The 11,781-nt window shown below is 40.3% G+C and overlaps 1 protein-coding gene across 1 annotated transcript in view; it reads left to right on the plus strand.

The window, feature by feature from the left end:
• Window positions 1–362: 362 nt before the first annotated feature.
• LOC129688960 (cytochrome c-like) overlaps window positions 363–11,781 on the plus strand; it is a 20,767-nt gene continuing 9,348 nt past the window's right edge. Inside the window, exon 1 of the mRNA XM_055624038.1 lies at window positions 363–424. Coding sequence (XP_055480013.1) covers window positions 363–424 — 62 coding nt within the window. The remainder of the gene's footprint in view (window positions 425–11,781) is intronic.

The following is an 11,781-nucleotide window of genomic DNA, read 5'->3' on the forward strand; positions in this document are numbered from 1 at the left end:
TGTGCCTATGAGTTTGAGGCTCTTCCCCATTTTTTCTTCCAACAGATTTAGTGTGTCTGGTTTTATGTTGAGATCTTCAATCCACTTGGACTTTAATTTTGTGCAGGGTGATAGATATGGGTCTATTTGCATTTTTTTTTACCTGTGGAAATCTAGTTATACCAGCACCCTTTGTTGAACATGTTATCTTTTTTCCATTGTATGGTTTCAGTATGTTTATAAAACTCAGATGTCCATAGGTGTGTGGGTTTATTTCTGGGTCTTCTATTCGATTTCACTGATCCACCTTGGAGGGGACAGGAGCTCTACAAAAAGACCAGCAAAACTAAAAGATCTGAGCCCAGGGTATCCTGCAGATACTGATGGACCAGCAGAGGACCGTGCACGGAGAGGACCTAGACCCCCTGCTCAGAAGTGGCCAATTGTAAGCTTAGTCTCCATTTAGATCTCTTGTGAGAGGAGCAGGGGCTGCCTCTAGCATGAAGTTGGTTGCCTGCTCTTTGATCACTTGCCACCGATAATGCAGCCTTGCCAGGCCACTGAGGAAGAGGATCCAGGGCAGTCCTGATAAGACTTAACAAGCTATGGGCAGATGGCAACAGTGGAGAACTCCCCCTTTCAGTGGACTAGGTGAAGAGGATTAGGGGAAGAGGAAGGAGTGTGGGCCTAGGAATAGTTGAGGGAGGGGCTACAATCGGGATATATAATGAATAAATTGTGAAGAAAAAAATAAAAATTAAAAAAAGAAAGGGGGTTGGAAAGATGTTGGGAGGCAATGAACAGACTCTTCAGGACCGGCTGCTGCTGATGTGATTTTTAGGAGTGAGAGGAGTGTTGAGACTAATAGGATGTGTCTCGGGAGCCACCTGTGCATCACACTGTGAAATGTACTAGCAGTTGAAGAAAGCCAAGTGCCAGAGAAAAGAAGCTGCAGGATTGGCTCTCCAGTCATGCACAATCATAATTCATCCCTACTGAAATTTCATAACTCAGCTCATCTGTTTCAAACTCATGCTCTGGTTAAGTCTGTACACCTTTTCTGAAAAAACCTTTCTGGCAAGGTTAACTGCACAATATGACTTCTTGTAGCTATGTACTTTTAAGAGAGAAGCAAGATAGATACACCAAAGAACAGGGAGGGAAGTGGTTGTAGAAATGTCTTTTTTATTCAGGATCACATTCAGCATGAAATAAGTGTTAAGAATTGTTTTAGGAAAAGAAGTATTAACCAAAAAGAAAAATTCATAACGAGCTAACAGTATTATTAGACACAATTTCTAAAAAGCAAAATAAATATATATAGTATAATATCTGAAGTATTGAAAAGAATGGTGCTTAAAAAGTCAGAATTCCTGGCTTCAGTGTTTGTGTTTGTGTGTGTGTGTGTGTGTGTCACAGTGGCTCAGCATTAAAGAAGTTAAATTTCCTGGGCCTCTATTTCTTTATTGGCAAGTCATCGTGTATTTTTTCCTTTGTCACATGATGTATTATTGGGTGCTTCCCCAAAGCAAGATACTAAAACAAGCGAAAGGGTCCATGGAGGTGAGACCTGCAGATGATCTTTAATCCCCTTTCAGGATAGACAGGAATACCTTTCACAAGACAGTCATTGGTGGCCCGTTGCTTATGTTTCCTTTTCAGTGTTGCAACTTCTATTTCTGGGTTGTGAAGGAAGTGGCCAGGGCTGACTTCAGACCCGACCACTGTGCTGATGGCTGATAGTGCTGGATCGCAAGTTAGACAGTTATGCACATGGGAACAATAAAAACCCACAACACTGAGAATGCTATCGTGGGAGAGATTTCTAGGGACTTGCCATGCTACTGAACACAAATAGCAAACAAAACATGGAACATGCAATTTCTGTTTTCTATCATGTGTAGGAATTTAAGGCAGCAATATTTCTTCCAAAAAAGGGATTATGCAAGGCTCTCCATCTTATTGGAAATATTAGGAGAATATCTGTTGAAAAGAACTTCCTGGTATGGGTCAGGCTTCCACTGAGCCTTTTGTTTTGCCCTGTGAGTAGGTAGCTCTGATCTGAAGAGTTATTTTATCAGTGTGTGCAAGCTGCAAAGAGCCCAAGTGATAGGCTGGTCTTGATTTTTTTTTAAAGTCCTCTTCCATTATCTGCAATCTCACTGAACTTTAAAACTAGAACTTCTTTTTTAAAATTTATTATTTTATTTATTACAATTTTTTCACTTTGTATCTCAGCTGTAGCCCTCTCCCTCAATCTCTCCCATTCCTGCCCTCCCTCCCTCTTCTCCTCCCATGTCCCTCCCCCAGTCCACTCATAGGTAAGGTCTCCCTCTCCTTCCTGTTGATCCTAGCCTATCAGGTCTCATCAGGACTGTCTGCATTGTCTTTCTCTGTGGCCTGGTAAGGCTGATCCCCCACCCTACCCCGTTCAAGGGTTGGTGATCCAAGAGTCAGCCACTGAGTTCATGAAAGAAGACAGAGATAGAAACACTAGAACTTCTTAATTGATTTAAAGGCAGCAGCTCCCAAAGGAGTATTCAATAGAAAACAATTTTGTGGTTGTCTTTTAAAATTATTTTACTGGATAGACCTTAAAAACCAAACAAAAACCAAACCAAACAGAGAAAACACCATTTGTTGGACCGAAGGCAGGCAAAGCTGCCTGAGAACTTGTTGCTTGGGAATTTTGATTCTTAGCAAGAGGGTTAAGAACTAGCAAGGTGAAAACCCCTATGAAGAGTGTGTACTTCCATTACAATACTACCAAAGGATCAAACTTTCATTGCTAGGCAGTGAAAGGAAGGCTAAGATTTTGTGCTCTCTGTATTTTTTCCCTTATTCTCAGCTAACAGCACACTGTACCTCCAATACCCCTCTGAAAATTGCCAGAGCTTCTGAGCTTTATGTCATTACTATTTAATGACAACTTTAGGAGACATGGATGTTAAGCTTTAGACCCCAACATCAACAGTCCATTCACAATTCATAACTCAGAGTCAAGCAGCTAAGCCAGGAATTGGGGCAGAAATGTAAGTTAACTTAATGACAGCCTTTGTAATACACAGCCTCTCAGGGAGGCATGCCTAACCTATTCCAGACACATGTATACGAATTATTCAAATGATAATCTTCTGCCTACCACCAAGTCTAAAGACATTGCCTTCACTGTGAATGGCAGTGGAGCTTGCAAGTAACAATTCACTTCAGACCTCTTCAAGTTAAGTAGATTCACATGTAAGAATCAATTTGTTTTCCACAAGAAAAAAAAAAAAAACACCTCCATACTCTAAGTGAAATATTTCGCTCTCTGCTCCTAGTTTTCCACACCCCCCCCCTTTAAATGATTTCATTCACCAGTCATTGGCAACAGTCATTTAACAGAGTGTTTTCTATTAACAGAATCGCTTTGTGGTGCAACGCAAGAATTTTTCTTGGATATTAACAACTTCTTCTCTTACCAAGGCTGCTTGAATAAACAGAAGGTGTGCACACCTGGTGCCAAGCATCCTGGTACTGAGCTCTGGGATCACAGGCTGGGAGCTGCCTTTAAACACATGCAGTCATTCCCAGTGGTGAAGCTAAGGAAGAGCTCATTGGCAGTCCTTTTGAAGAATTGCTTGCATATGTAGGAAAGCTAAATAGGCGCTCAATGCAGCAAGAATTCTAAGATGCCCACTAAGATTCCTCACACATCCATTTTATTTACTCAACTTTCTGTGAATGACAGCATGATCTACAATTGTAAGAGCAGTCACCCCAGGGATTCAGATCAACTTATGCATCAAAAGTGAAATTTATTTTTCAAATGTTGTGAAGGTCCTAAATCAGTTGTGCATGAATCAACCAAGGGGAGGATTGTCCTACATGTATAGTGCAATTATGTGAAAGGCCCTTAAAGAACAGCTGAAAGGTCCCTGAAAAGAGGTGGTGGGCCCGCAACCCTCCATACTTAATGCAATCACCTTCCACAGCCTACAGCTCATAAGGAGAAGTAGACCACAGCAAGGGTCAAAGAGAAAAATGCAAAGAATAACAAGGAGAAGTTGCCCAGAAGCTGGAGAACACACGTGGCATAACAGTCTGAAAGCTTGTGAATGTTGACATAAATGACGTGTGGTTAAATTTGCCAACATAGATCTCCAGACTCAGGACTTACCATGCAATTTTTATATCATTATTGGTACATTTAAATAGAGAAAAGAAGTGCTCATAAAACCTCTCACTCGTCTCGTCATTGTACTTTTGTCATGAAGTCAGTGCTGACATTTATAGCTCTTTTACTATACATTGCATAGTTCTTTTATTCCAATACCACCTCAACTGGTCAAAGTTATTTTCTGGATGGGCCATTCAGCCACTCACCTTTGTATGGTTTGTATACTTGGCAGCCCTGCTGAGGATGTGCCATGCTTCACTGATGTAATGAGAGCACACAGCACGCTAAGATTTTTTTCAAACACTCTATTTCTTTCCCCAATTATATAGAAGGAACCCAATTTTTATTTAACAATGAATACCAATTATCCCATCAAATAGAGTAGCTATTCCTTGTCAGTCAGAGGAAGGTTGCAGGAGCCTAAGTGTCCAGGTGCAATCATATTTGCACTCTGAATGGAATCATTGCTGTCTTGTGGTGAGAGCATGTCACTAAACCTATTTCAGCAAGCCTGGTCAGCTCTATATCATCAATGTTCTAGACTGGGATAGTTCCCCATCAGGAAAAACAACTAAATTATGAGGCAATGTGGAAGAGTTGATCTATTCCCCAGATCGAACGGTGAGACATATTGCTGTCATATGCAGTTAGAAAGAAAATTGCATCTGGTGGTCTTGATCAAAAACTACAAAGGGAAAGAAAAATGTCACAAGATCAATAGCAAGGTGCCAAATAGCAAAGACTCTGTAAACTGTCCAGCAAAACAAAGACATAGCTGTAATAGTTCCTGTTGGAGCTGCCATTCCATTATGTCATTCCCCAAAAGCCATCCTTAAATTGAGTTAGAATGTAGGGGGAATTACCATTGCTGAATGTTCAAGATTTTGTTTGGTCATGTACTTTGCTTTTATTAATTTAATTTGTTGACAATTTTATACAGTAATATAATGCATACAAATTACTCTCAACTCTCACCCTCTCTGGCCTGGTCAGCTGGGCTTTTTGTTTGTTTGTCTTTGGGAGGATGGGGACTAATTTTTGTTTGGGGCCAACGCCAACTTGAAACAAGGCAGATTTTTCTAGGAAGTAGGAATGTCAATTGAAAAACATGCCACCAACCAAACTGCTTGGCATAAGCAAGTCTGTAATCCATTTTCTTGATTAAATGATAGGCCCAGAGCATGCTCTGTGTGGTACCAATCCTGGGCAAGTGGTGCTGGTTTATATAAGAAAGCAGGCAACACAGAGCATGGGAAGCAAGCCAGTAAGCAGTGTTCCTTCAAAGTCTCTGTTTCAGTTCCTACCTCCAGGTTCACTGCCTGAGCCCTGCTCTGACTTCCTTTCATTATGGGATATAAGCTGAAATGCGAAATGAATCTTCTCCTCCCTAAGTTGCTTTTGGTCATGGTAATTATCACTGCACTATAAACTAAATTAAGGCACTTTCTTACCTCATTGCCAACCCTGTCTCCCTACTCAAACACACACATAATTTTCCAACAAATATCTTTCATTCCGGTGTATTTTGTTCTGTGGCTCACTGTAGGTTTGACCAGACTTGTCTGTGAAGAACGGATTTGGTGAGCTCAGCAGTGTGTTTGTCAACAGTTCATGGGCAATGTGTAAGTCTCTACGAGTCCTCCTCCCACAATTAATAGTTGACAGGGCCAACTTGAGCAAGCCTAATGCAAGTAACCAGAGCTGTTATGAATTCATGATTGTGATGTGCCTATAGGGTAATATTTCACTGCATTTCTCACTGTCTTCTGGTTTTAACAGTCTTCCAGCTTTGGCTGGCTTCCCAGCTTTCTCTTTCACAATGTCCCCTGAGCCTCAAAGGGTGTGATATAAATGTCCTATTGAAAACTAAGTTCTCAACCACCAATTCTAAATGCCTTAGGTAACAAAGGAGCCCTGTATTTAGAAAGAGAAACCTCTCTGATTAAGACCAAGAATTGCTTTCATCTACAGGTATAAATATAAGGTATTTAGAAGGCAGTTTGAGGTTTTAGTTTTAAAACAGTAGTAAATCCCAACATATAACCGTAGACCTAGAACTTCCCTGACATTCTCTGAGAATGATCACAGTATCAAGCCTGGGTTCCCTCCTGAGCAGTAGATTTCAAAGTAAAGTGATTGATTGCCCTCATAATTATCATACCATTATTTTCAGAAATGGGTACCTGGAGGTTGTTACCGTACCTTTCAGGGTTTGAGTAGCGATGCTGAAAGAGCAAGCAACAACTCTCCAGCTTAGTTCCAGCATGCTTTCTCTATACTTTTCAATTGATATGCTATCCTCAGCAATAAGATATTCTCTAGTTCTGGTGGTCAACCAGGAGGACTGACAAAAGTCTATATTGTGTTAGGTTTCTAGATCATCCCTCATCAATAACTCCTATGGTGGTATTCACAGCTGACACTGGGAATTCATAAGGTACTTCCCTTTAATCTCTTGTTTGCATTTTCAGTTGTGTTTTATAAGTTTCTATACAACTTTTTCAGACATGCTTTAAGAGAATCCCATCTCATTCATCTCTCTGATCCTTCCATTTCCTACTCTGCTTAAATCTTTCTGGCCCCAGTCTTCCCTCTCTCTAATTACATTTTATTATATACTGTTAACTCTACTGCTTGCAGTATCTTTCAACAAATGCTCCCTTCCTGGGTTCCTAGATTCTGTGGTATTCAGGTTAAACAAGTAAAAGTAAAATACAATCTTCAAATGAGAGAGAGCATGCTATTTTAATACTTTCAAGCTTTGACTAACTTATGCATACCAATATTGAACAGTTGTATCCATATACTCGTGAACTTTTAAATTTTCCTTTTTATACAGCTGAATAAAACTTCATTGTCCATTCATCAGATGATAAACACCTGTTTCCAATTCCTAGCTATTTTTAATATAAAAGCAATAAACATGGATGAACAAGTATCTCTGCACTATGATAGAGTCTTAGGGTAGATGTCCAGGAGTGGTGTCTAATAAGTGTGTATTTCTATTGCTGTGAGGAGACACCATGACCATGGCAGCTCTTATAAAGAAGAGCATACAATTGGGGCTGGTTTACAGTTCAGTTCTAGTCCATCGTCATCATAGCGGCAATGATTGGGGCATGCAGGCAGACATGGTGTTGGTAGCTGAGAGGTAGCTGAGATTTCTACATCCAGAGTGGCAGACAGCAGGAAGACAGAGTCACATTGGGCCTGGTTTGAGCATCTCAGACCTCAAAGCCTGGCCCCAGTGACACACTTGTATGGGTGGCAGGACGTATGAGCCTATGGGGCTGTTTACATTCAACCCACCAGAAGTGGTATGGCGGAGCCAAGTGGTAATTTTTTTAGAGATTTTTTCCAAAGTAGTTACAGTTTACACCCCCACTAGTGGATGTAAGAGACTTACTTTCCCCACATCCATTTCAGCATTTATATTAAATTATTTATATTCTTGATGGCTATTTTGACTGGGGAAGAAATGGGATCTCAAAGTAATTTTCATTTGCGGTTCCCTGCAGCTTAAATATATTGAACCCTTTTCAAAGTGTTTCATTACCACTTATATTTCTTCTTTCAAACACTTTATATTTAGTTGAATCGTTTACCCATGTTGTCCATTTTGTGGTCCTTAGATATTCTTATGGTTTTTAGTTTTTTTGTATATTCTAGACACATATCCTCTTTCAGATATATACCTGGAAAACATTTTCTCCCATTTGGTGGCTGCTTCTTCAGCCAGTTGGCAGCCTCTTTTGTACAGAAACTTTTTCATTTCCTGAGAACACACATGTCAAATTTTGTCTTATCAGATTTCCATTTGGAGTTGAGTGTTGTGCAAGGTGATAGATAAGCATTTAGTTTTATTTTTCTGTATGCACTTTCCTGCCTTTATCTAAAGTATATTTATTGATGGCTGTATGAAATAACATCTGGTTCCTCTATTAACCCATTCAGTCTTCAGTAGTGTGATGTTTAATCTCTGTGAGCTTGTGTGTTTTCTTTGGCTGTTAATACCTTGTTTTGCTCCATTGTTGTCAGATAGAACACATAATGTTGTTTCCATTTTCCAGTACATTGTATATTGTATCCAAATATTCTGTCCCCTTTTTTTAAAGTTGCATAGACTGTTGAGAAGTTTTTAATATTTGTATAAATGTTCTGTGAATGTCTATTAGGGCCACTTGGTTTACAGTATTATTTAACTTCAATATTTCTTGTTTATACTTTGTCCTGAGGGTCTATTTTTTATTTTATTTTTATTATTATTATTTATTACAATTTATTCAGTTTGTATCCCAGCTGTGGCCCCCTCCATCATTGCCTTTCAATCCCACCTTCCCTCTCTCTTCTCTCTCTATACCTCTCCCCTAGTCCACTGATAGGGGAGGTCCTTCTCCCTTTCCATCTGACCCTAGCCTATCAGATCTCCTCAGGACTAGCTGCATTGTCTTCCTCTTGGTCTGGCAAGGCTGCACCCCCCAAGGGAAGTGATCAGAGAGCCTGTCACTAAGTTCATGCCAGAGAAAGTCCTTACTCCCCTTATTAGGAACACTACTTGGAGACTGAGTCTATGGCCTACATCTGAGCTAGGGTTTTAGGTCTTCTACATGCATTTGTCCTTGTTTGGGGTATCATTCTCTTCAGGGCCCTCAGGGCTGAGCTTTTTTTTTTTTTTTTTTGTTGGTCTCGTTGTGGTCTTTCTCTCTCTCTTTTTTTTTTTTTTTTTTTTTTTTTTTTTGCTTGTTGGTCTCTTTTTTTTGCTCTGTTGGTCTCCTGTTCCCTGCAGGTCTTTCTATCTCTCCCTTCTTTCATGAGATTCCCTGTACTCTGCCCAAAGTTTGGCTATGAGTCTCTGCTTCAATACCTCAATTAGTAGTCTTTTAGAAGCCCTCTGTGGTAGGCTCCTGTCCTGTTCCCTATCTTCTCCTGCTTCTGAGGTCTATTACATTTGTCCTTCTGCATGAGGATTGAGCATCTTCCCTAGTGTCTTCCTTGTTGTTTAGCTTCTTTAAGAGTATAGATTTTAGTATGTTTATCCTATATTGTATGGCTAATATCCACTTATGAATGACTATATATCATGTGTGTCTTTCTGCTTCTACCTTGCCTCACTCAAGATGATCTTTTCTAGTTCCCACCATTTGCCTGCAAATTTCATGATTTCCTTGTTTTTAATAGCTGAGTAGTATGACACTGTGTAAATGTACCACAACTTCTGTATCCATTCCTCAGTTGAGGGACATCTAAGTTGTTTCCAGCTTCTGGTTATAATGAATAGAGCTGCTACAAACATGGTTGAATAAATGTCCTTGAATTATTTGAGCACATGTCAGATGTATGCACTCCCAACAGCACAGGCTCTAAGATCAACACTCAATAAATGGGACCTCATGAAACTGAGAATCGATCTATTTATTGCTGATGGTATGGTATTTAAATTACCCATTATTACAGTATTGGGATTAATTTGTCTTTTAGACCTCATTGTATGCCTTTTATTGTCAAAGACCATCTTTGACATTCTAGGGGAAACTGAGTCAGGGTGTAGATCAGTGGCTGGCTGATCACCCAGTAGACTTTCTCTGAGGGTGAAAGGCTTAACTTTTCAGGCTGGGATCAACTGTTGTTGACTGCAGCTTCCACTGATAATAGTAAATGGAGGGTCCAGAACTGATTTTTCTTGGTGGCAGGCCAGAGCTGGTAGCTTCCTGACAAGGACTTCCACCTGACTGTAGCCAATGGGGGATGGAACTGATGGCTCTTGTTGGGGCTTCCACTGGTGGTGCCAAGTGCCTAAAAGGGAAAGGAAAGAAGGAAATAAAAAAGACCACACACACACACACACACACACACACACACACACACACACACTTACATTTATACTTGATGATGAATGAAGTAAGACAGATTCCAGCAGGTAGGTCCAACAAATTTCTTAACTACACATACACATACCTACTTAAATACACACATACATACATACATACATACATACATGCATGCATTCACACATTGGGTGGATTGAGCAAACTCCAAAGAACGAGCTCCAACCCTACCTGCTACTGTACATATCTTCATACATACATACATACATTTGGTTGATGGAACAAACTCTGAAAAGTGAGTTTCAACCCAACCTTAGACATATACATATATACCCATACACATATCTTTGAAGATGGAAAAAGATTCCAACTCAACCTGCTAATGTACATATACACATACACACACATATATACATACATATACTATATATGTATATATGTATATGTATAATATATATGTATAATATAATAGATATACATATATATATATGTTTATAATTGGTGGATGGAACAAACTTCAAAGAGCAGGTTCTAACATTTATTATTTCTCCCACAGCTTATATGTCTCAGCAAGATCTTTCAAGCACAATGTGATTACATTCTATTTTTCTGTAAGTGAATGAGTACAATGAGCATACATTGGTAAAAGAAACTTTTCCAATACCCTCCCATGATCAAATATTTTATATATTGTGAGAGAAAGAACTATGAAAAACAAATTATTCCCAAGAACCCATATACATTTTTTCTTTTTAAAATATTTTATTTATTACAATGTATTCACTTTGTATCCCAGCTGTAACCTCTTCCCTCAACCCTTCCCAATCCTGACCACCCTCCCTCTTCTCCTCCCATTCCTCTTCCCCAGTCCTGATAGGGGAGATCCTCCTCCCCTTTCATCTGACCCTAACCTATCAGGTCTCATCAGGACTGGCAGTATTGTCTTTCTCTGTGGCTTGGTAAGGCTGCCTTTCCCCTCAGGGGGAGGTGATCAAAGAGCCACCATTGAACTCATGTCAGAGACAGCCCCTGTTCCCCTTACTAGGGAACCCAGTTAGACACTGAGCTGCCATGGGCTACATCTGTGCAGGAATTCTAGGTTATCTTGATGCATGGTCCTTGGTTGGAGTATTAGTCTCAGAAAAGACTTAAACTGAACAACTTGTTAGAGATTAACAGTGTGAGCAAGCAAGGTAAATTCCAAGCCAGCTTTTTCTTAACTGGCAGGCTGCAATTTATGGTTACAAAGAAAGAATCGTCTTTCCCCCAACACTTCCACAGGACCCCTGGAGCTCCACCCCATGCTTGTCTGCAAGCCCCAGCGTCTGTCTGATCTGCTGCTGGCTTGAGCCTCCCAGATGACAGTCAAGATAGGCTCCTGGCTGCAAGCATAGCAGAGCATCATTAATAGTGTAAAAAGCTGGCTCTCTAGCATGGGCTCGGTCTCAGGTTGGTTGGATATTCCCTCAATCTTTGTTCCCTATTTATTTCTGAACTTCTTGTAAGCAGGGTAATTTTTGGATAGAAGGTTTTGTCAGTGGGTTGTTATTTTCCTCCTTCCACTAGTCCTGCCTGGTAGGAGGTGGTCACTTCAGTCTTCATGTCCGGAACTTCACAAAAAGACCAACAGAGACAACTTACCCAGACCCATGGAGGCTTACAGAAACTGAGACATCAACTAAGGAGTATGCATGGTCTACACAGAGGGCCCCTGCACATATGTGGTCAAGGGACAGCTTGGTCTTCATGTGGGTCTCCGTGTGCGAGCGCATGTGTGTGTGTGTGTGTGTGTGTGTGTGTGTGTGTGTGTGTGTGTGT

This window comes from Psammomys obesus, unplaced genomic scaffold (assembly GCF_907164565.1).
Source record: "Psammomys obesus unplaced genomic scaffold, mPsaObe1.curated_primary_1811, whole genome shotgun sequence".
NCBI lineage: Eukaryota > Metazoa > Chordata > Mammalia > Rodentia > Muridae > Psammomys > Psammomys obesus.